Source organism: Chaetodon auriga, chromosome 6, assembly GCF_051107435.1.
Source record: "Chaetodon auriga isolate fChaAug3 chromosome 6, fChaAug3.hap1, whole genome shotgun sequence".
Classification (NCBI taxonomy): Eukaryota; Metazoa; Chordata; class Actinopteri; order Chaetodontiformes; family Chaetodontidae; genus Chaetodon; species Chaetodon auriga.
The window spans coordinates 26,382,513-26,408,434 of record NC_135079.1 but is presented as its reverse complement, the minus strand read 5'-3'; the positions used below and the strand labels follow the sequence as shown (position 1 = coordinate 26,408,434).

Here is a 25,922-nt window from a genome sequence, read left to right as displayed (position 1 = left end):
GGAACACATACTGTCCCACATTTTTCATCAGTGTTTTGTGTTGCTTTCAAGTGATTAAATGGAGCAGCTGATCTCTGTCGTATCATTGGTGACTTACACAAATACAGACATGCAAACTGGCCTCTCGATCATGAAGTAATCAGCCACTGAGCTCTAAAGGAACACAGGCATGGGAAATAGTGAGCTGATGTGGTGTCACACCCTTTAAAGCAGAAGTTTATTGAACAGAGGTTGTGCAACAGACATTTGAGGTACATGATATGAGTTATTGGGTGGGGGGGTGGGGGTTGGGGGGGGTGGGGGTCTCAAAGGGAAATCTGCACCATTGAAACTTCCAGATATCAGAATATTTATGGTTGGACATGACACAGGTGTAGCTCAGCCCATTATTATGTGGCAGTTACAATGGTGTGCAGACACAATATTTCAGACCAAAACATATTTTTGTCACATACAAAATCCATATTTACTGACATCCAGAGTGATTGTGGTTGTATAAAGCAAGAACTGTACTTTGGCCATCATAAGAATGCTGTTTTTCCCCTCTCTCACACACAAGTCAGATGTAGCACCAACATGAACAGAAATGAACATGCTTGAACTATCTACAGAATACCCCCCAAGAAAAATGCAATGTTGCTGTGTCCCCCCTCCAATATAGGTTAAATCCAAGTGGAAGCCTTGCATGTTTCCCATCTCACAGAGCAAGTTGTTTCCCCACTGAAACAGTGGGAATTATCCACAAAAATGCTAATTTGTCATTGCTTTTTCTCCACCCCCACTGTATTCTCTCTCCTCTGTTCCAGGCTCCCTTACTGCAGAGGTATAGGTGATGTTTTGTTTCTGTTTGATTTTGTCCAGTAATCCTGAGGTATAGGAAATACCACTGATGCAGAATGTGACTGAGGAAGGACAGTAAAATAGATAAAAAGGGGGAAAGGAGACATGCTATCTAAGCAAACTGTCAAACTGTACAAAGAACATTTCCAGTCGAATACTCATTTCATGTTCTTCTATCACCATCTACTTCGTTTTTCTGAATGTATCTCTTAAGCAGTAAAATAATTATATTATAATACAAATGTTTATAAAATAGCAGCACACTCAAGTGACACATCACAACTAGGTAATGTTATTTTTTGTATAAATGAAACAAATTCATAGCTTTTAGCAGCGCAAAAAGACAACAATAACTCAATAAAAATATTGACACTTTTTCTTGACGTCTTCACACCTCCTCCTCTGTCCTCTCTTCACTTTGGAATACAGTATCTCTAAATCTTAGAAAAACCCTTTTGCGGGTCTGGTCACCCCATAAAATATATCAAACACAAATTGAAAAGGTGGTCTCAATATATAACACATGCAACAATAAATTGCAGGAAAGAAAATCACAACCATTAAGTTTAGGAGAGAGCTTACATCAGGAAAACCAAGGCAAAATGAAGGGGCCAAATCAAATATTCTGACGGGGATGTTTTGGCAAACGTGTCATTAAATTGCCCAGTTTTACTGAAAAACATCACTAAAACATTAGATCCCTACATTTTTCTTCAGTCTGACGAACATACACACAGCAAAGTCACATACCGTCATGAAAAAACTCAAGCATTAAGTCAAAGACACCTTGCTGTGGCAAAGCCACGTGTCCCATTAAAACAAAACCAAAAAAAAAGAAAAAAAAAAAAAAGAAAAAAGAAAAAAAAAAAATCATCTGTCTCTTGTTTTGTGCTGATGTCTGTCTGGCTGATGAACCCCCTTGCCAATGATTTGAAGCAGCAAAGCTCACAGGGGACAGATGTGTTCAGTGACAGACAATTGGCCTGAACTACACAAGCCAGCACCATAGAAAACTGACCAACCACTGCAACACACATCAGTTAAGGTGGTTTTGAACAAAGACTCTGCTCTGTCTCATAAATGCAAACCTCATTGCCCTCAGAAGAACATGTGCAAATATTGGATGTTACGACCACCTTTTCTCGCTACCCTGTGTGACTATCTGTGGCTGTGATGCAGATAAATATGAAGAAAAATTCAAGTAAAAACAAATATTTCTTGACAATATAAAAGAAAATCAAACAGAACCCATGGATCAGTGAACTCTGCGTGTAGGCCTTTTTCGATTCATATTGGCGTTTTCTATTTGCTCAAATTTTCTGAAACAGTCAGACTCCCCATCAACTGCTTGAATAGGAATGTTTTTGATCGGAATGTCCTCTCGTTTTAAGGTTTAAAAAGCCCTTTTAATTTGACTCTTGCTTGACAAGGGTATGTCTGATTGGGAAACCAGCCCTACAAAGTAAACCAAAGAAAAGGCTAACAAGGAAATAAGAAAACATCCATTCACCTCCAATCACCACCCAATTCATTTCATGTATCTCCTGGGGAGCATGTTCTCAAAGTGCTTTGCCATTGAAATCATATAGGGGAGCTGAAAACAACCCTATGTGGGACTCCAGATGCATTGACAGTATATCATCATATCCCTGACCCCACCCCCCACCCCCCTCAAAAAGACAATTCAAGCTCATACGATCTGGCACTGTACAGTCGTAGTTTCTTAGTTCCTCATTTATTTTCCATGAAAATGGAAACCCGGGACATTTTTGTTCACTTAGCTATGTCATTGTAGACATCCATTTTGAGAAATTACTGTTGATTCCATCCAAATATGCAGATATCAAAATATTATCATGAGGCCCTTGGGCGTCTTTAGTTGGTCATCATCATCCAGCCACTGGCTGTAAATCCTCTCCGTCTCCTACACAGCAGCATGCTCCTGCAACACACAACTCCTGTCTGTCCTCCCACCCTGCGCTGTGCACTCAGGTGCCTTCCACAGTTCCACAGTGACTCCTTAGTATCAAACTGTCCCTGTCTTCTTTCTCATTCTTTCTACGCCACACCCTGTTCCCCCCTGTGAATTAACACAGAGCAGTCTGATGTCCTCTAGACTTTAAAAAGCATAGCCTTACTTTCTCTGAGACATCATTCTCTCCTGTTTTCACATGTGCCACACACATTTGCACACGTGAGAGGTCACTACTCTGCCCGCACTCAAAGCACCCTTTCACGACTAAGGAAACACCATATCGTAACAAAGTGAAAAACAATGAAGTATCTGTAATATTTCATTAACAGAATGGCAGTAATAAACAAACACCTCATGTAACCTCTGAGTCTGAGGTGTAACACCTCAGGAAAAATGCTCTTACAAAGATAAGGGGCTCTAAGTGAAAGTCCCTTTGCCCATATCCTCCTTTGATAAATCTTTTTCTGTCTCACTCATAGTCCATGCACATGAGTTTATTGTTGGCCAACAATGAGCCATGGTACAATGTTAATGCATGGAGGCAGTGATATAGCATAGATGCCCTGTTATACTGATGGACAAAGTACTATATGTGTAGCCTTGGCTTGCTCCATAGTTTTTTAACATAGAGCGTCAAAGTCTGTGACTTTGCTCAAGTGCCTCACGCCATAGAATGCACACTGCTAATATAGATTCAGGATCACATGTAGCATTCACAGCACGCACACACACACACACACACACACACACACGCACACGTGCGCAAACTGGTATACTCACGTACAACGACACACATACACACACTTACACACTGCACCCACAAACTGACACACACAAGCAGCCTGACAAAAGGAGCTTATTGATCTCTACTACTCAGTTCCAAAATATGTCCAATAATAATATTAATAAGAATAATAATTACTAATACCACTAATAATTATTATCATTCCATCTCTTCCCTGGAATTCAGACCCACCAACTTTTAGCATAATGTTCTCAGGGCTTCCTCTGTCTGTCTCCTCCTCAACACACATGTGGACCTTGTGATGGTCGAGGAGCTTGAACATGTTTCCTCTCTTACATCAGCCTCAAATGTAATAGTGATAATACTCATATAAAACAAAACAGAGGAATAAAAACTGAAGCCCCACTGTGATCCCACATAAGCAATTTTCTGAATGGTTTCCACAATTTCTACCATAACAGTCTCATTATCAAGCTATGGTTAAAATTAACTTAAAGATCATACTATACAATCAGAGGCAGAATGCAAATAACGTTTGGCTTCCCTTCTGTATATCCAAGGCACCACAGAGCTTCATTATATGTCAAATTTGTTGCTTTTAGACTAGAACATCATAGAAAATCTATTTTGTGGGCAGATGTTTTTGACTTGAAGAACAGAAAATCTACAAAAAAAACTAGCAAGCATTGTTCTTTTTCTTTTAAAGGGCTTGTGTTTTTAACAATTTTTGTTCTTTTGTTCTTTTTTTCTGCTTTTAAGGAAATTGAGGTTTTTTTCATGATGCTTTTTTTTTTTGTAAATCCTGTGCAATGATGCCCTCTGGTGGTTCACAAGTTGACATCGCGGACGTCTGTTGGGGTGGAGGATTGATCCAGCTCGTCCAGGCCTTTCCCGCTGGGGCCTCTCTGCGTCTGCTGCTGCTGCTGTTGCTGCTGTCGCCCCTCGCGTAGGCTGCTCACCAACACACGCTCAATCTGCTCCTGGCACTCTTTGAGAACATCCTGCAATGTAACGAGAGAGAGAGAGGACAAACTGTAAGAATACATCCGTACATATTAATCTAACGAAGGGGGTTTCTCTCATTTCCAAATCAAGCTAAACTTTGTTGAATGCTTGATTCAAAAGTCTAATCTACGGTTTAGGATTTCACATGAAGGTAAGGTAAACACACGATTTATACAAATATTCTCAGATATATTCTCGTTTTTCCACAGGTGAGTGGAACAGTTGTCTGCTCAGTATATAATGCAGTGAGAGGGTTGTTCATCTTGCCATTCATCAGGAAGCCTGAATCAAAGGATATACTGCAGTACCATGCTCACTCAGTGGGGAAATAGGTTTTTGCAACTGTCATCTCAAGTAACAAGAGGAATCTGAAAAAACTTGTCAGTGCATGACTGGTGTGGCAGCAGAGGTGTCCCTGGGCAGTGTAGGCCAGGGGATTAAAATGACCACCAACTTTCTAGCAGCTTCAACTACTGCCATGGCTAAGCACAGAAACGGGTCAGACCCAAACATTACATCAGCCCACCGGGGTTGTTCACTGAACACCACCCCTGTAGGGCTCATGTGCACATGTATGCATTACCGCACACACACCGTGCATGCACACCACTGCCTCCCCCATCCAACCACCCACCTATCCCACCATCCATTCCCAAACACACACAAACCCAAACAGAAGTAGCCTTGACAACGGCGACTGAAAACACAGGTAGTACTAAAGCTATGTTAATTATATCCACCTCCTGTGGGAACACAAAGGTGGTGCTTTTCTAACGAGAGCCAGTCTATGTGCCTGCCTGCCTGCAGGGGATCCATCTGAGACCTGGCTGGCTCGCCTTTCACCATCAAAGGCTGCAACGGCAATCTGAGAATCCACCTGGGAGAGGAGCCTCTCAACAGCACTGAGCCTTCATATCCCTGACGGAGGGTTGACAGAGGGGACAGTGCAGCGCATGAACAGAGAGCAAGTCAAGGAGGGGGGAGAGGTGGGGGAGGGTAGTGCTAAACGGGTTGTTAGCAAGACTGTCTGAGAGAGGTTTAACTGTTTTTAAGTGAGGAACAGCAATGACAATAATGGATGATACTCACAAGAAAGAGCAGACTGATGCAACACAACAATCTAATAGGAAAGTTCCTGTCTGAAAGGGCTGATGAAGAGCAAGCACTGCTCTCTGGTGGTGAAACATGATAACACAACTGAAGCTGAGTTGCTTGCATTCAGCTCTACACACGCACATACACGCATAACTCCCTGCCTGAAAGCACCAGCCGTTTGTGGGAAACATGACAGAGCGCCCCATGGCCAGAGGGATGGGTGAAAGTGTACCGCTTGTGGAGTGCGGAAACATTCTTTAGAAATTTACAGCTAATTCAAACCTGATGGGCCACAGTTCGAGCCTGTGTTACAGCCTCTGGTGCCGCTGGGCCTTGATGTAATGAGACCTGAGACCTCACTCACATCGGAATTGCTCTTCGGGAACTGCGAACGCTTGAGTGACAAAAGGTCACAGTGTCAAAGGTCAAACAGCAAGACATATTACAGGGTGAGACATGCACTGTGTTGTCAACAGGAAGCTACACACGTTTTTGACTTTTTGACTTTCAAAACTGGCAATTTGTTGAAATTCTGTACATGTGGACAATGTTATGGAGGATTTCTTTACAAGTGGAATCTCTTTAAAAGAGGACTAAGAAATCTATTACAGTACATGACCACTGACAAAATGACTCAGCCAAGAGGGGTTTTGCTGATATCTGAAGTCTGCATGGAGTAATTCCTGCATTGACATCTCTTTTATTTTGAGGTCTCTAGCATCTACCGATGATTAACTCAAGATAGTTTTTTGGATCACAATCCATGAAAAAGGATTTGATGTTGATGAAGTTGGACTGATCTGGGCTGGGTGCCTCTGGAAGAGCGTTTCCCTCAGCAATGGGTCTGACGTGGAGGAAACCCGACCAGCGTCTGTCCCTTAATCTCCTCCAGAGGTTGGCCGCTAACATGGACGTGTGCACACACACAAACACAAAATCTTCCCACCAACATGTGCCCCATTGGTCATAAAATCTCAATTCCTGTGAGAAAATTAAGAAAAGCAACGAACATGTAAAGGAACTGCCTGTGTCTTACCGCAAGAATGCACGCCTTCATTTCTTAAAAGACAGACTCCCCCCATCTCTGCTGGTCTTTAGAGCAGCAGTTCAGATCCTATGCCAAGCCCCATGGGCTTTATTCAAGAAACTTTAATGACTTCAATGTGTGACTACTGGAAACACCAATACTGTTTTCAAAGAAGCTCAAGGTACGTGGATACTGAGGGGGCCAACAGCAGTGAATAAGTTGGTCATGGGAGGTAGTGCTATACTGAAGCATCTTATTTTGTAGCCTCAACCCGGAAAACACATAACCACCTCAGATCCTCCCTTGTCGTTATGGTCCTCCATCTGCCCTACCCCAAACATACATCATACTGCAACAATATCTTTCTGAGAAATCCAGGCATGTACATTATCCCCTGGGCGGCCTTTGTGACACTGGCAGTAGGGGGGAAGTTGTGCAGACAGACAAAACCAAAAGGAAGAAATGTGTGAAGCCATGGAATGTGTTTTAACTGCTGACTGTACCACACAAGACAGTGTTAAGCTCCTCTGGGAGGACTTGGTGGCCAGACAACTGAAACAAACACACAGGCAGACACACACTATGGATCTCAGGGAACGTTAAGACAAAATATCCGGCGGCTAACACTGGAAATAAGAAGTCATCACATGACTTCAATTTCCACAAGTTACAGTAGGAAATGTGACCTTTCTCTTTTTTTAGCCTGCTTGCTGAAACACCACAAGTGGTGATGCCATAGGCTGTGTTAATAGAGATAATCTTTGCTAATAAATGCATCTTTGTTGCAAGCACTTTGGCTCCAACAAATTACTGCTGACTTCTCACCCAATAAAATCCCATTTCAATTTCACATCCTTCCATCATGCAACTTATGAGGCCGTCTCAGTGACAGTTAGCCACAATGGAAACCAGAGTGATTAAAAAAGAGGAATGAAAACAGGAGGGCAGGGAGAAATGGGAAAATGTGTTTCCGGTGTCTTAGTGGGTGACCCTGACCAAAAAAAAAAAAAAAAAGAAAAAAGAAAAAAAAAAAAAGGTGAATGAAAGACTGAGAGAAAATGAGTGTCAAAATGATCAAATGTAGGAAGTGGTGGTCTTTAGTCTTTGCACTTCTCTAACCTCTATTTCCTGTTTTAACCATTCAAGAATTAAGGGACGCTTGCACACTCACGTACTAACTATTACTGTCCTAAATGTTGCATTGTATTTCTACTTTCTTACCATCACTACAGATAACCTACGCAGTTCAGGGGAGTGACAACTGAATAGTTTCCCTCTATAAACTCAAAGCATTCTCACAATTTTCTGATTTTCTCTCTACAAACTATGACTTGGCTCTCAGAACTGGAGTGTCTGCCGTCCCTAACAGGGAGCCCCTCTTGGCTACACCAGGTGCCTGTGAGGCTATACACATTCTTCCACCGGCCCAAGATGGTGACTTGGCCCTATCACATTTCCACTGGAAAACCACAGCTTCTGGATACCACAGATGCCAGCAGAGTGCCAGGGGGGTGGCGTTGGCCATGATGCTGTTGGCAGCAGCAGCTGCAGAGGTTGGCGAAACTTGCTTTGCCTTCATATTTTGCCTGGCTCTTTGGCTGGCTGGCAATGGGACTCTGCTCTACCATCTTGCCGAGCCTCTACACTGCTAGCCAAAACCGAAGACAGTATGTTATGTGTACACATTTAGACTTGGGTTCATACCACCACCCTGATGACTGTAGTCGAAATTGAGGTTGAGGTGGGCCTTGGGTGTTGAACTGATGTATAAAGTGATTCAGCTTTTGGGAAAACACGGGAGGGCAAGTGTTCAAATTCGACACGGTCAATGATCACCATTTCCTCTTTTTTGTGTGTGGAAGCCTGAATGCTCAAACAGTGACCAATGGCATAAATAGCACTGACGCCACTTATTAATGCTGACAACTACTCCTCGGTATTTGTCATGAGGCTGTGTTTTTTGTGTTGTATCACAAGTGGTGCACAAGTCTGATTTAAGTTCTTAAATAACTTTTTAAACCTAAAGTAAACTCTGTGTGTTTAGTTTTGGCTGCTTCTTAGCAGTTTATACTAAAGCCTCTTATATATGTTGAATTAGGAAGGGTGCCCTCTGCTTTGCCCCCTGTGTTTACTGTGAGCCATGGCTTGTCTGAATCCTGGAATGTGAAGAGTTGATCAGAGACACAGAGCGACTTAATTCCCTCAAGTCTAAGACCTTGCAGCCTAAACACACTGAGGCCCTGTGCTGCTGAGGTCAGCTATTTGTTTTTCCTCAGCTGCCGAGCGAGCCTTCACACAGCTTGCACCAGAGGGAGCCATGCTTTCCAGCAGTGACGCATTATGGACCATAGGAGAAGACGAGACAGGGCTGATTGTCGCGAGGGAGGCATGACACCCCCCCAGTGTCCTTTTCACACTTCAACAGCTTTCTTCCACCCCCTCCTCCTATTTTGGCTCTTTTAGGGACAGAACTTAAGATACCGGGGCTGAAGCTTGGGATCTGTGTCGTGCCCTGTAGTGAGCACACATGAACTCTAAATTTTCATGTTTAAATCAAAGAATAACTAAATAAATGACCTTCTAATCTCACAGTCTCAGACTCCTGCTGTTTTGTCCACCCACTCACCCTTACAGTCTGCTATAGCAAGCTGAAGCCCTCTCCCATCTGCGTGATGAAAGCCAGACATCTCAGAGTCGGTAGAGGCCCTGCCTGTGTTTGGACTCAACTCACCCACCACCGCAACATTCACTGTACCCAGACAGCCACACAACGGCCTGGCCAGAATTCTTCAGTCAGTGACAGACCATACTGTATATGCTCTCAATCTGGCTTGATTTAGAGGATTCTTTGTAGGAGGATGCCCTGAACAGCCTGACCAGACTGATGGAGACGAAAGAAACCTGCCGCATGCTACCTTTCAGTCCAGTCAAGTGTATGACAGAGGAGACTTAAAATAAACTGATGCAGTTCATAATTTCCTTTAATGAAGACCTTTTGGGTCCTAATCTGATGCTCAGTTTTTATTTTTTTTCTTCTCATGACAGATATTGGCAGTAAAATCCTCCAAAAAGCAGTTTGTGGAAAGCTGAATCCAAACTAACCTAAGAGTGACATTTCAACATTTCAACTTCTGTCTGTCGCAAACACACAACCTCGATAAACATGTGGCATTTCTTAACTTTGATATAAATAACAGGGATATTTTCCCTCTGAGAAGCAGCAAGTCTGGTAGAAAAAAAAAGAATTTTCTTAATAACACGAGCAGATTGTAAAACAGTGTTTCAGTGGTAATAACATGAGTTAACTGTGGCATTTCACTGGAGCTGTAAACTGACTGAAGACATGAAAAGCTTCCAGTAGCAGCTGATTCAACTTTGAATCACAAAGTAATAATTGTACTTTGCTAAATACCAGAGAACACCTCGCTGATGTCAGCAGAGATACTAACATTTCCTCCTCCTCATTCAAATCTTACTCAGAAACATCCCCTAAAAGTTTCCAGACACAAGTATCAACCTCTTAGCTAAAGCATGACTGACAAGACCACATTGGAATGTAGTGTTTTAAAGTTGTTTTAGAAAAAAATGTAAAAAGTATGTGTCCAGCCCAAATAAGCTGCAACGAGTGTTCTGGATGTGACAGAGGAGTATAAAACAAACTCACCACTTCTGTGTTTGTGATTTTGGCCAGCAGGTCTGTCAGGCTGTCGCCCCACTGTGACTGGTCAGCTGAATCCAGCTGTAGGCCGCAGATCGCTGCCCCCACACTTCCTGTGGCAATCATGGAGGGAGGGTACATGGCGAATCTGAAATCTGGTGGAGGAAGAAATACAGATTGAGTTAAATGCGTCTTCAGTGCTTGCTAATGTTAAGAAAGTATTTATTGTTTTGTTATGTAAGGAGCTACAATCTTTATTACTGGATAGATTAATAAAACTGTTTTTTTTTTTACACTTTATTTACCTGGTGCAGTTTCTAAATTGCACTTTTCAATTCATATGCTCCACAAACAGGCTACAGACACGTCTCTACCAGAGACAATATGATTTAGTTATCTAGCAGTCAGCTAATAAATAATCCTTCTATTGCACCAGGTCTGAACGCACTGCTCACTAATGACCAGGGGCCTGGATAATGAGGGTTCACTTGGCTTGTAAAGGAGCAGAAAAGCAACCACCCTCACCCGCTCCCCACCCCAGTCCCCCTTTCCCCAGCCCAGCCCCTTTTCTTCCATCTCCTGAGTAAATCGTGTGCTTGCTGAAAAAAGCCCCATAGCGCTTGGAAAGGGAGGAATAAAGAGGCTCAGTGCCTCTGCCAATGCTCACTGCTGTAGGTCCTTTTTCCACGTGTGGTCACAGGCGTGCGTCTCAAAGACCAATAACCTTGTTAGCTCCCCTCACTGTCATTCATAATGCAAATGAGACAGCTTGTGAACGGGCCAGAAGCCCGAAAAGGCAAGGCAACTGGCATACAGGGAAAGAGAGAGAGAGAGAGCGAGGAAGACAGATAGACAGGGAGAGAGAGGGAGTTTTTCTCTTCACAAACACACACACGCACGCACACACACACACACACACACACACACACTCCTTTCTCTATTCTATCTTTATGTCTTGCTCAACTTCTACCTTTCTTTTTGGACAACACATGGCCTGCTTAGATGAGGCCAGTGAATGGCACACATGCCCCAGTCTTTGTTGCTACAACAGGCGGTGGTTTGCGTTGGCGGCCCTCCTATCTTTTAGCATATTAATAGAGTGGCGGGCCAGCGAGAGGGAAGGCAGAAGAGTGTGACTCCATTGTCCAGAGTCATCACCTCATTTCACCCAATTGAGAGACACAGCATCCATCCCCTCTCTGCTGATACCAATTCAGTGAGACAGGCTGGACAAAGAGAGTGGCTGGACAGGGGAACAGGGGGTCGATGGGGGGAGGAAGATGAAGAAGGAGGGATGAACGGTATGGCGACAAGGAAACAAGGAGAAAAGAAGGGGAAGTTTGTGGGCTTTGTGGGAGAGGAGAGGGGGTAGACAACTCCGATGCACATCACTCTCAAGCTTGTGTCCAGACTCTTGTGAGGTTTTGGAAGAAGAAAAGAGTCGCCCTCCAGCGACCCTCACCTCCTGCCTCCCATCCAACCCCCCACCCCACAAGTATGCCTCTGTTCCTGGGCCACCTATGGGCTAGAGGAGTGGGCAGTGGGGGCATAGAAACAGCATGCACATTAACATATTGCCATATTGAATTGCAAAGCAAACTGCGCGCGATGGCTCTGAAGGAGATTTTTCTTCCTTCTTTTTTTTAATCTGGAATCAAAGAGGTAGGCCCTTTGATAGCTGTAAAGGCAGCCCCTCACTGCCTTTTTAACATGCACAGCCAGGCGCTTTCTCATCTTGTGGGCTCAGCGTTGACAAATAAATGAACTTATTATACACCCCTGTGTTAGCTGCTGGGCCTCTGCCAAGGGGCGATTTATTAAAGGATACCTCGAGCCAAGAGGAAAGAGCACACAAAGCCCCTCAGCATTACATCACTGCTGTAAGAGCACAACTTTCTATAGAGGGGTAAAAGGACAAAGGCATTTACTGTACGTGTGTAGTGAGCACAGACTGACAGGCAAGGAGGCAGACACCTAAGAGACACAGGCAAGAAACAATGCACTGATGCCTGCATGCTTTAAGATGTGCAGATACACACACACACACACACACACACACACACACACAGCACAGATGTAGGTTTGTGTGAGAGCTGAGTGGCGGGCAGTGGGCAGCAAGCTGATTTTTCGCACTCAAGACAAGACAGGTCTGTAGCAGAACAAGGACGCGCGCGTGCAGCCGATGCAGGCTGACACTCCGGCATGGTGGCTGCTGCATGTGGGGGGAAGAATGGCTGTATTTTAGGAGGCCCTCATTGATATTCATGTTGAGGATAAACAGTGTATGTAGCTGAGTGGGGACGCCTGCGATGGAAAGCTCCCTGTGAGCAGCGGCTGGCTGGCCTGGCCTACACGCCTCTCATCCCCTTCAATGGCCCTTTCTCCTCCTTGTGGCCCCTCATCTCCATTCCTCCGTATTCCTACCCCCTGAAACTTCATCCTCAGACCTCTGGTCACACAGTCTTCTGCCCTACATGGCCCACTCGTCCTGGGTGGCTGCAATGCACAGTATGCGCATTAAACTTGTAAATTAATTAAAGTTGGAAAGTTGAACAACAGCCAAAAGAAGAAAGAAAAAAAAGCCCAAACTTAACTTTCCACCCTCTCCTCTCTTTCCAGTGCTATAAATCAGGGTCTTGTGTTCTATACGTGTAGAGCTTGACCTTGTTTATTAAAGCAGTAGCATTACGTGGACCCAGGGCCTGTTGACTGATTAAGGCTGAAAACAAACATCATTTTGGGATTGGCATGACAGTATGTTTCACCACTAATGCAACACAGCCTGGTAGTCAAAACAAGGTCTACAGAGAGCTACTCAGACGGTACACCTAGTGTAGCTTTTTGAGACACGCAAACAACAACAACAACTTCCCAATTGGGCTTGAGGAGTTCTTCCATATGTAACAAGGGGAGAAATCACAGATTAGGATATGATAACTTGATACTGTTATCTGTCAGTATTTTAATACCATCTACTCCAGACTGTCACTCTGGAAACAAACAGAAAACAGAACTTGGGGGAGTCTGAGTCACACAACCCGCTCAAACTGTGATTTCGACTCATTTGCCAGAAAACAGAATTCCTCTTTAATTGTAGCTTCCTCTGACAGCTCTCTTCTGTCTTGCACCATCATCTCCACACTTACAGCTGCAGCCTGGAGGTGTAACATCAGTGATGAGGCACGTACATATTTCACTCTGGTCAAAAGGTGAGATGCAGCAGAGTTCACTTTTCTCAACAATGGAACAGCACAAATTGGTCACTGTATTTGTACCTGGTTGCAGTATCTCTCTCTCCCTCCATCTTTACTCTGTAGCTGATATGATTTGGACAAAATTAGGAGCTTAGCAGAAGTAATTAAAGCCTGGTGTCATGATAAAAATGTTCAGGTCAAAGTAACTTCCACCAATATTTACTTTACTTCAAATCACAAATATTAGTCTTTGTGGTTGGCGTGACCTCCAAGGTAAACATGTAAGCTTAAGAACATGTTGATTTCTAACCCTTTCTGGGGGAATAACTGCAGCATCCAAAGCAAAAATCTCTGTCTTTGTGTTTGGTGTGACTCAGCTGGCCTCAATATTTATAGCGTGGTGCTGATTACAACAGCGAGGTGAAGGGGGGAACTCAGGACATGCCACTTGATGATTCAATCTGTGTCACATTCTTGGGCGCATACTGTCAGGAAGCTTCTTCCAGCTCCATGTGTTGACGGTGCGGCCGGACCGGACATGACTCGTCACATCAGTGGAACTTGTGGAGAGAAGATAATTCGTTGGGGAAGGTGGCTAATTTGTTGGGTTTCTGAATCATCAAACATGAAGGGGGTTTTATGTAAACAAACACCAGCAAAGACCATTTCATTGACCACATGTGAGATGAATCATTCATCTCTAGAATGCGGAGCTGAGCCTGGAGGGGATTCTCCATGCAGCAGCCACTTGGAGAGGAAGCTACTGAGAACATTCCTGCCTCTGGACCAGTGAGACATAACAGCTCAGATGAAAAGAGAACTTATGAATCATTTAAAAATATTTGACTGTTGCATAAAAAATGGGCACATTTGCAGATAGTTCCTCTCTTCCTGTATGGACAAAAAGCCTCCATTTGAGGCACACAGCTTGGAGAAAAATCTGATAATCTAAATCTGTCAGCTTTGGATAGCTTTACCAATCGTCTTTGCATATCTTTATTACTTTAAAATAAAAGTGAAATATAGTGGAGTAACTATATATAAGCATGTCATCCAAACCTCTTTAGCTTAGAAGCTGTACTGAAACTGAACAGTAGAATATAGTGCATACTGAACACAAATGTGAGTAAAATCTATAAGTGCAGAGTTTACAGAAACTCCATTGGTAAATTGCTAAAAATACCATGACTTACTTTTGTAATGTTGTACAAGAGGACAAGAAGAGGACAAGAAGTGAACTCATGCAGCACGACTTGTCATGTCATGTCTGCTAGCTAGTGAATCATTAGTCTGTCTTGGAGAAACTAACCAGTTAATCATCAAGTTACTTCACACAGTCCAACACACTTCTGCACATCAGAAAAAAGTAATCAAATACCATTCTGAGATAAAAGAGCGAGTACTCAGTTACTTAGATCACTTGTTATTTACATCCCAACTTGTAGCAAAATCATCACTGTGTCCTCCAGGACATCTGACTCTCTCTTGGACAGCACTGCTGGCCCTGATCCAGAATTTTCTTTTGATCCACTTCTATGACTATTGTCACCATTCCATCCATACCATTACAGAGAGGGCTTTTGGAGTCGGTCTAAAAAAATAGACCATAATGGCCTGCCAATATGGCAAGAAGACGGAGCTCAATAACTGCAGCAGACAGGTTGGGGTGCATCTGTCTGCCCCATGCACCCCGTCCATTCTCCCACTTTACCTCAATTGAATAAGAATAGAAGAGGAAGCTTGGAGTGCTTGGTGTCTGTGTGTAGGAATGGAGGTTCATAATCTCCCTTAATGAGCTTGTTTCTGGGCTATTATCCGGCGGCCTGCCTGAGGGAAACGGTGGTGTTTCCTATCAAGTGGCCCCGCAGCGCTGACCCTTGCATGGCTCTGCATATGAAATGTAAGGGCCAAGCCTTTTGTCTCCTTTCTCCCAGCCTCTAGCTGAGCTCCTGAGCCATTTGCATAGTCCTGAAAGGACCAGCCAATGTTATTAATTAATACAGAGCCAGCCTGCGCCACCTGACAAAATCCCACCGAGTGGCCCGAACGGAACTGTTTCATCAAAAGAGAGGAGCCATTAGGAATGAGAGGCCTTATTCTCCACTTCTCCTCTTCTCTCTCTTGTTCCCTTGAAAACAGAGAGCCGTGGTTTCATGCATGTTTTCTTTTTCAGTATGGGGGCAGCAGTGGTGGGAGTAGTGGTGGGTGGTGGGCTGAATGAGACTGTATGAAATAGGAAGGCCACAGGTGACCCGTTGTCAACTGTCTTGCAAATGTAAATCCTCCTGAGAGATCTCCTCCTTCTGCTGTGTCTTTACCTTCTCAGCTCTGCACAGAGGATGTCTCAAGGAGGATTCTCACCAGATAACTCAAAGATTTACGGCTGGGAACGTTCCACAAATGGGGTTTCAAATTCCCAGAGATCTTCAGATGCACCAAATTGTTGACTCACTCGTGCTCTCTCCTTCCCTGTTTTGCCCTCACTCTGTTTGCCTGGATACAAGTCTGAGGAGAACATACACAGATAAATGGCCTGTTGCTAATCCAGAGCAATCTCCAGAAAGTCTCTCTCGCAAAACACAATGTCAGGAGGACGACTCCAGGAGGCTCGTAAATTTATTTCCACTGCCTCATTGAAGCAATTAAGGACAAAGTGCATGCTGAGTCTTTCACAATGTTGCTTTGGGAATAGGTCCGATCACTGACACGCTGTCATTCCACACATTAATCCGCTGGCACAAAATAAGGGGTGAGAGATGTAGGCTGAGACAAGGAGAGGAAGAGAGAAACAGATAGTAAGAGAGAGAAGGAAAGGGAGAGAGACAGAGAGAAAACAGGCATTTCTTCTTCAAAACTTTGCAAGCATGAACTTTTGTTGCAAACTTCTCTCTCCCAATCATATCCATTGCACAATCAGTGCAGGGAATGCCATCACTGTATGTTCTAAATACCCATCACCTCCCTTGTATCTATTCATCTGACTACACACACACGCACACTCTGAATTATGTCAGCACAAGGAGCTATTTCCCATGGGGGGGTGAAGTTGGCATTCCTGTTGGAGGCCTGCAGAAAAGGATGCTGGTGGTGGTGGTTCGGGTCACCCACAAAGTGAGAAAGAAAAGAATGTCAAACAGCCTTATTGTGGGTGAAGTGTGTCATTTTCTGCAATATTGCGAAGATGAATCCTTAAGCATGTAAAAACTTGTGAAAATGCTGGCTTCCTGTCACTGCCGCTGCCTTGTTCGTAGCTTTGAAAGTGGTGTTGGAGGAGATGCAAACAGGAGAAACCTGCCCTATAGAGAATCTCAACATGGGAAAGCTATCATGTCCTCCAGCTGTAGGGTGGGGAGGCGTGAGAAGTTAGGGGGGAGAGAAAGAGGGAAGAAAGGCGGCAGGGGAAAGAGATATGAAAACAAGACATGCCTTAGAATTGGCAGCGCAAAAACAATACACTCCTCTGACTTTCCCTAACTCCCCCATTCCCTCCTGCATCTTCTCCATCTTGACCTCGCCGTCTCTTCAGATCATGTTAGAGGCTCCCTGTCCCTCCTGTGACTCGCTGGATGTTTGATCTTTAGGGAACAATTCACCTCAGGAGCAGAGAGACAATGGCCTGCCTACCTCCACCCCTGTCCATTCCCCTTCTCGACCCTGTGCGACATGGGAATGCCCCTCAACCAGGCTGAATCTGCTTTGAAGTGTTACTGGATGCTCTGGAAGCCACTGATACGCCTCTAAAACATGACCACATACCAGCCTGGGAGAAGACAAATGGAGGACGTCAGACCTAAGAGTCTAACGCTGAAATGTCTTCCATGACACATGGTTTTCTTAGGCGGAATATTTTCCCATTGGAGGTAATGCATCTCACTACAGTTACAGCGGGCCATGACTGGCCCACAGCACACCCCTGAACAGAGTTGTTGCCGCATGTTATTGAGAGAAGAGGGCTTTGATATGCTGCTGAAAGAAGAATGTGCAGATAAAGATATTTTGTAACATGAGAAAGTATGTTGACGCAAGTCATTATCGCTGAGTTTGACTTGGCAGCTTATCCATGATCAGTGTCACTTGCAACACCAAAGGGAAAAAAAAGAGAAGAAAAAGATGACATAGCACTCTGTATGGACATCTTTGGATCCCTTTTTCCACTTACACATCACACCTCATTAAAACCAACATCTGTTCATAACACAAGACATCAAATGTGTCTGACGTAAGCTCTCATTATGTCCTACCTGTGGCACAAAGGGCAATGAAGGTCTGGACATGTTTGCGTATAAGTGCCAGCTTATCCTCGGGCAGCGGCAGCCTCCTCACAATGTGCTCGATGAAGTCGTTCGGCGTTACTGCCGCCAAGTTCCACTTCAACTTCCCCAACACCACCAGTTCCCATTCCTGGAGAGAGTGAGGCAAGATGGAGTAGAGAGCAGAGAAAGATAACAGAGAATGAACCAGAATGACAACGATAAAGTGACACAAAGTATGACCACATCTTTACATGCTGCAGCAGTTTACACAACACTGCAACTTATTGCATCTGTTCAGCTGTTCCACTGCAGCCTGAAGTGAGTGAGTGCGCCTCTGTATGCCCCTGGCCCCATACATCAGTACAGTATGTGTGGAGGTTAAGTATGTTATTAGTATGTTATTGTTATTACGTTAGCCTCTGCTTGGTTGGGCCTGGGACAGAGAAACACCAGCAGCGCCACCAACCCAGGTGACCTCACAACATTGTCTCCCTCCCCGTCTGTCTGTCTGGCATCTGGGGACTTTCCTAAAGAGGCCTACCAGAGGTTCTACTGTGTGTGTGTGTGTGTGTGTGTGTGTGTGTGTGTGTGTGTGTGTGTGTGCGTATGTAAATGGATAGGAAGACTGTGCTTGTTGAGCAGGATAACCAATAAATCTGCTTTCTGTTAAAAAGTTAAACAGACTTTCATTATTTAATCTTATCTCATTTTAACATCAAAACCCTTCATTGTGTTTCAACAGGTCATGCAGTTATTTTCTTACTTGATACTTCCCAGTGAATTACCTTTCAGCCCATGTGATTCTTCATACGAACAACATTAAGTGCAAAATATAGTTTGGATTTTCTATTAAATAATGTTTTGGCTCACAGGAAACATGTTCATGTTTGGCAGAGTCTGCCTTGAACAACTTTGAGTCAGTTCACTGCTCTGAACTTCACTAATCGTTTGTGTGTGTTTGTGTGTAAGTGTAGCAGGGGGACACTAGGTGTGGTGTTCTCTTCTCTTAGAGTGTATTGTTACTTTCACTTCCTAGAGGAGGAGGTGATTAACGGAAGAGTTGGTGACTAATTTGGGAAAAAATTTTGTGGTTTGGTTCCGGACTGCAGCCTTGTGACTGAGACCATGGATGCTCTTCATTTTCCCTGAGACCACATGGACTCAGTCATGAGACAATTCAACATGGCCGCCAACGACCCTGCTACCAGCCTGCAATTATCTAATCAAACTGACCTTTTTCAGCCTTGTAATGTTCTGATTTCCTTGATGCCACAGACATGTATCGAGGAGATGCCTGTTTCAAACAGGCGTGTTGCTTATTTCCACAGTTAATCATGTGGGAGGAAGTGAGAAAATAAAAGCACCTCTGATTCACAGGTGAAAGCCATCTTCCCCTGCTTGCCTGGAGATGTGTAACCAGTTTTTCAGAGATTCAATTATTTGATCATATGCAAATCAGAATGGACCAGCAGTGGCTTGTTGACTGTGGCTGCTTTAATGTTAGCATGGCTGCCACCTGCTCTCAAATGCCTTTGCCATCAGTGCCAGCAAGCAAGAGTAAAGCCTACAGTGTGTTCTATGACAAACCTTGCAACACAGGCTCTATGCTGACAGAGTGGCAGGCAGGCAGGCAAGCACCCACTTCCTTCTGCTACTGCCTTCCTCTGGTCACACCTTCTTTGTAAAATTGCGGTTCTCTTTACAAGAAATTGTTACCAAAGACGAGGACAAAAAAACGATCACATGCACTGAGCAGCTGATCTCTGTTTCCTGTATCTGCATGTCAGCCAAAATAATGCCTTATACAGAAACACTGAGAAGAGGCCCCTGCAAACCAGTTCAAGGACTGAGGGCTTTGTCTCCAGACTGCACATTAAGGTAGGGTGGACTGAGTTTTCTTGTAAAAATGCAGCATGACATAGTGTTTTACATGAGTCCAGTGCAGCACTTTTTCTTTTTAATGCACGTTCTCTTTACTTGTCAAGCCTATAACCATGCTGACGATTGAAACCCTCACTGAAGACTGGGGGAATTCATCTGACAAGCAGAAAAACATTCCAGAAAATGACCAGGAACGAACAAAACCAGCTCATCAGGGATTGAATATTCTGCAGCAATCAGCTCAGCGAGTAGAGCAGCGAGGCAGGCCTACAACCATCAGCCACGTCTGAATCATAATATGTGGCCTCTTTCACAACATGGGTGGGAATGTCTGTTGTTTACTGAGGAATGTTTATGTAGCGCCACAGAGCAGTGGGGAAATGCTTATCTGATGTGAAACTGACTTAATTAATTGGTTTGCACTGGTGAAGGCAGCTGGTATTATCAGTCCAAGGAGGCCTTATCAAACACAGGACACAGAGGACAGACATTTTTGTACTCCAAATGACACACAACATACCCCGAATCATCAGTTATACATGTCATTTTGACTGTAAGCCACATTTCAGCTTTGAAAAATGTGTGAGCCTCTGAAATAGCGCAGCATGACATAATATCAGAAATGTGTGCATCCATGGTTATTTTTGGATGGAAGCTAAACTGTAAAAGGCAAACTTGAATTTCTCTGTGTCTCTCCCTCTCTAGCTGACAGGAACAGAGTCAGAACTTTGGCTGGAGTTCAAGCTGACCTCGTTGCTCTGTGCAAATATCTGCCACTAGATGGCGATGGAGACCATTACATACACTGGATGGCCACTGTAAAGCCCGGAGGGTCCCGCACACTAAAGAGAGCCCTTGTGGAACAATTCACTGTGAAGCTTTCACCTTCATGCACCTTTGATGACAGCACAGTTCAGACTGGAGACTGGACAACAGATTCAGTGAAATGACAACAGCCCCTATGTGGTGTTTTAAGCTGAATGATTAAAATGAATATATTTTAAGGAAACTGATGCCTTTAAACGAGTGAAATAAAACCCTGGTTTCCAAAAGCAAACATGTTGTGGAAAAAAAAGACATTAATATATGATGAAACTATCTTTGGCTTTTACCAGCTGATGATGACAGCATGAATGCTCAAGTGTCACTGTGAATTTTGTGAAATGTGTCGAACCAACTGTTGCTTACCAGCAGCTCTTGTGGTCTGATGGAGTTATCTGTGTAGATGCAAAGCTTTTCAGCGGTTAATGGACGAGTCTCTTTCAATTTGGATGCAAGAAACATGCACACTGCTCCCAGCAGCTGCAGGTTACACTTTTTGGTGGGTACCACGGCTAAAAATCTGTCTAAGTAGTTCATGGCCAAGGGAAAAACTTCTTCCTCGCACTTCTGCTCCTCACAAACCTGAATAAAGAGAGAGCAGACAATGCAGTAATGTTCAACATTTGGAATCAGTAACCCACCCTGCAGTGACCTGACTTATTTTCCAGCACTTGAAATGTATATAAAACTTTTATGAGATAACGAAACAAAAGTCTAATCACATACAGAGCTCATATAAATTCAATGACACACATAGTTGGGGCCCGGCCAAGAATCTGCGCCCAGCCCTAATCGGTTGCGACATCATAAATTAATTCGAAATCGATCATTTTGCAAAGAATGAAATAAGTCTCAGACAAAAACTGTCAATAGAGTCGCATTCCTGCAGTTCATTCACGAACAAATGAATTCAAGTCACAATCAGCCGAGCCAAAAAACACCCCGACAGCGCAGCACACGGAAACACACTTTTTTTCATTCGTCATATTTTCATAAAATAATTAAAAATATAAATAAATTGTCTAGACCGATTTTCTTCGCATCATAATGTTCAGAAGGGCCTTCCACATCATATCCGACAATTCAGATCCAAATCCGCGCACGATAAATATGAATAAAATGTCAAAATAAAAAGCAAGTAAGTAGAGGTTGGTCTGATGTGCGTCACCGCCGACCCGATATATTTATTTCAAAAATTAATTAAAAATCTCCAGTGGGTCGAACCCTGACAATATTTACATGAAAATAAAGCTCAAGGGCTCAAAATTGTTTACAGGCGGACGTTGACCAGAAATATTTGACGAAGTGTCAAAAATCGAACATAATTCCAGAGTGAGGCATCGCGACGGGGTGAAGACCCAAAGGACAGATAAGGCCCTCGCCCCTTCCGACATTTAAAATAGATACCTAAAATGTTTGCAATGCTTTTTGTGATCGTTTCAATATTCAGTGGACACCCAAGAACCTCCTCTGTCATTGCCGATGGCTTTTAAGCGCTGTTATTGCGTTTATGACACTGTAAAGTCCTCTTAAAAGCACAAGCGCTCCTGTAAAAACCAACATGGCGATAGAACAACGCAGGGCAGCATTGCATTTGGGAGTGCATACGTGTGCATGGAAATACTCAGGCTATCTAAAATAATAACATTAAAGAATCAACGGGCAGCTTGTGCGGACAACATATGAAGCATACAAGAGAAATTCTCTAGTGTCACTGATAGCATAGCTCGAAGTTTCAGAAACAGTCTTCATGACCGGACTTTAAAAATGGTAAGAAACGAGCGTACGGAAAACGACACGTTCGACTAATATGAGGAATAAGCGTCGGAAATGAGAGCGATTAGTCTTATCTACTGTCTACAATATGCCAACAACGTTCAAGAAAGCAGCAATGAAACAAATGAAGAAGCTTTAAAGTCGAGCACAGAAATAATAGGCTTGTCAGCACTCGATGTTTCGCTATACCTCCAACATCCAAGTAGCAACCATCCTCCTCATAAACGGCTGAATATCTTTCTGGACGCCTTTGAAATAGGAATATTGGGGTAGAAACCTCTCCTCTATGGTCAACAAGCTCTGCAGGACTCTGTCATCGCACAGGAGGTTCGGATCGGGACGAGCTCGTATGGTGTCCATTTCGAGGCAGAGCAGCTCCATGGTCCTGGCGCTTTCACTTAAGTTAAAAAGTAGGATTTCGCTCTCGAAAACGTAAAAGCGGTGTTGCAGAGCAAAAACGTAAAAGGGTGGCAGGGAAAGTCTTTTAGAGGCATAAAAAAGTGAGACTGCAGGGGCTCCGTAAGAGTAGTCCTGCCTCTCCTTGTTGAGAACTTTTTCCTCACTCCCCACAGTGCTCCTCTACTTTCATCCGCCTGGCCAGATCAGGCGCATTTCAAGCCTGCCCTGCATGCGCCACTGACGCAATTCACTTCATTACCTCTGTATAGACCAGACGCAACATGCTGCACTCCCGTCCCTCTTTCTTTTCGCATGCCGCGCAAGACAACTTTCAGCAAACTTGTTTCATTTCAAAATTAAAAGGCTGCCACTATCTTTAAAGTAAATGCACAACAATACAGTTAAAGGTGCAGAGTAAATCCATCTTAACTCGAGTTTATCTGCTTTTTTCCACATTTACCGACTCTTCTCATCTGAAATAAAGCAATTCTATACATTCTTTGGAAATATTCAAGTATGTGACTGATTAACGTTCAATTAGAATGCAGTGCATCAGATACAATCCATTATTGTTTTAAAGAGGTGTACACTTTCACTTTGGTCCTTGGTTGCCTTATGATGATAGCTGTCGCGTGGAAGACATAATGATGTCGTCACGTTACATAGATACATGAATTAATGTCTTATTCAATGATGCGTTATTACGCATCGTTATTACGCACATTTACAGCTTCAAAAAGCCTTCAGGACACTAACTTTCCTTGTTTAAGTGCAGCAAGTGCCCCCTTGTGAAAGTCATTTGAAAATTAGTTTGGATTAGAAAGAGAAAACCTCCAAAAAGCGACTAATTGGCATTTCTTTCTCCTCAAACCGACTTGTCTGCCTGCTTTTACAACTGGACTTAGTGAACCTGAGCGCAAAGCATGACGCATGTAGATACTGTATGTATGTGGCCATAAACACTCTGCTAATTTACAGAGACGTGTGCGTGCGCACAGACACGCGCACAGGACAGACCCACCCACCGACACACACACACACACACACACACACGGTCTTACTATTTTTTTTATTGCAGCCACAAACAGCTTGTGGTTTATGAGATAGCTTTCTAGGAAATTCGAAGCAGCGTTGAATTTTTTATTTATTTATTTTTTTTGCAGTATCTTCTGTTAAAGATAACACCAAGATGAGAGTCACTGGCTTGGCTCAGTCCAAGTAATATCAACCAACTTAACAATTCCTGCCATACATGACCATTTTTTGAGCAGACTTCTGTAATCATTTACATGGAAAAACAAGCAGGTGGAAACGAAGCTGAGAGTGTAAGTCATTGAGCAGATAATTAAAAAATGACTGCCAAATGATTTAGCCTCACATACAGTCACAAAGAGAATCTGCATGGGTAAATATGTTAATCCCCCTCCTATTCTTAGTCAACTTCAAAGACGGAGCCTTGAATGAAACGAGACTTCAGTGCGTCAGGGGAAGACTGGGGACTGTAAAGTCCGCAGAGCTTTAGAGCTGTTAATTTCCATCCGAAGCTTGTTGGCTATATGGCAACGCTTGTGAGAAAGTGGGGGAAATGTCTCTTTAAAGTTTTTTTTTCAGTCTAAGTTGTTTCCTCCTCCCCGTGTGTCTATTTGCATAGCCAATAGTTCTCAGCGCTCGACCGAGTCTGTGCGATTGTTACTGGGCAGACTTCTTCTATACCTTCCTCCCTCTCCCTCTCTCTCTCTCTCTCTCTCTCTCTCTCTCTCTCTCTCTCTCTCTCCCCCCCCCCCCCCCCCCACCCCCTCTCTCTCTCTGCTGTGGTCATTTAGCAGCCTCACTCCTTAAGAAATGTCGCTGCTGCCTGATCAGCCTATGTGACGCGCACAAGGCTTGAGTAGCATCATGTAGGTTTGAAGTTTAATGAATTCATGTGCCGTCGGAAAGTGTCTGAGAGTCGGTGTTTGCGTTCATTCAGTCTCATGTGCAGTGTTGAAACACTTACTTAAAAACTTGACTAGTGTCACATCTCAGTGCATACTGGATAGTTGATGACATTTGCGTCCGTATCTTGACGCAAGGAACAGTGCAGAATGGGATCACCCTCTGACCTCAACATCCCCAACTCAAGAAACTAAATCAAACTTCTAATTTAGGAGGAGAAAAAAAAATCAAACTTATGTCATCTTAATGAAAAATGCTCACTCTGTAATGGTTTAAAATCTTTATTAAAATGAATGTTTTTCATTTCATTGAGGCATCGGAACGTGTAATCCTCTCTTGATGAGGCTTCACTTGAAATGATCATGTTTCTACTTTGATGCACAGTAGGCTTAGATGAGAAATGAATATTGTGGATTAACCGAAACTATGAGATGTGCTGTTTCTGATTAAACCTACGACCCTACTTGATAAGAGTTTTAAAGCAGCCAAATCGAATCGTACCTGGCTAAACGGGGAGCTGCGGTGGAGAGACAGGTGCTCCAAATCCTCCTTCACATCCTGCTCCATCAGCTGCCTCCAGCTCACCAGGATGCGCAATTACGCATCTCAGAGCCTCCATCTCCAACATTTCATTTCACAAGCTTGTCAGCAATGGCCACTGGTGCTTTATTACAGGCAGGTGAGTAACTACAGTGATGAGAAACACTGAGGATATGCAGCAGATCTATTCAACATCAACATCAGCAGCATGCACTGCAGAATGTCCATATGGACAGACTCCATGTTGCTTCCTCAAAGTGAAACAAAGTGAGTAGTGATGAGTTACGTGGCAGCTTGTTAAAATAGTAGCATAGATTGAGTTTTAAAAAGCATATTAAAAATCTTAAAAAAACAAAACAAAAAAACATGTTAAAGAAGATTCAGTTCCCTTTATCAAACGCTTTAATAGAATCACGTGTCCAGACATACCAGCCAACATTAACACACTTGTCAAGACGCTTTTTCTCTGCAGCTCCTGCAGCGGAACAGTGACGCCAGCGGCTCCTCTGAGACAGATCACAAGCAGCAGCGGCGCGTTTTGTCCCCGGAAGTGTTCAATTACCATATCAGAATAAAATCGGAACACACCCTAAAGGTTAGAGACGTTAACACGTCGTGACATTATACATTCAGCTGTATACTGGGAGGAAAAGAGTCAAGAAATACTGAAGTCTGAAAAGTTTAGTGAAAATTCTGCGCTGCACACTGCAAGAAATATCCGTCGGGTCAAATTATTTGATACAGCTTTGGGTCTTGAAATCTCTCTTTTTTTTCCTC

At 43.6% G+C, this 25,922-nt stretch overlaps 1 protein-coding gene across 1 annotated transcript; it reads right to left on the bottom strand.

Annotated features, from left to right (window-relative positions):
• Positions 1–190: 190 nt before the first annotated feature.
• Positions 191–23,022, bottom strand: ccnd2a (cyclin D2, a). The gene is made up of 5 exons (XM_076733076.1): positions 22,461–23,022; positions 20,862–21,077; positions 17,781–17,940; positions 10,352–10,500; positions 191–4,561 (listed from the first exon to the last, which is right to left on the bottom strand). The coding sequence occupies exons 1-5, from the start codon at positions 22,650–22,652 to the stop codon at positions 4,388–4,390; spliced, it is 891 nt and encodes a 296-aa protein (XP_076589191.1). The 5' UTR covers positions 22,653–23,022; the 3' UTR covers positions 191–4,387.
• Positions 23,023–25,922: the final 2,900 nt, after the last annotated feature.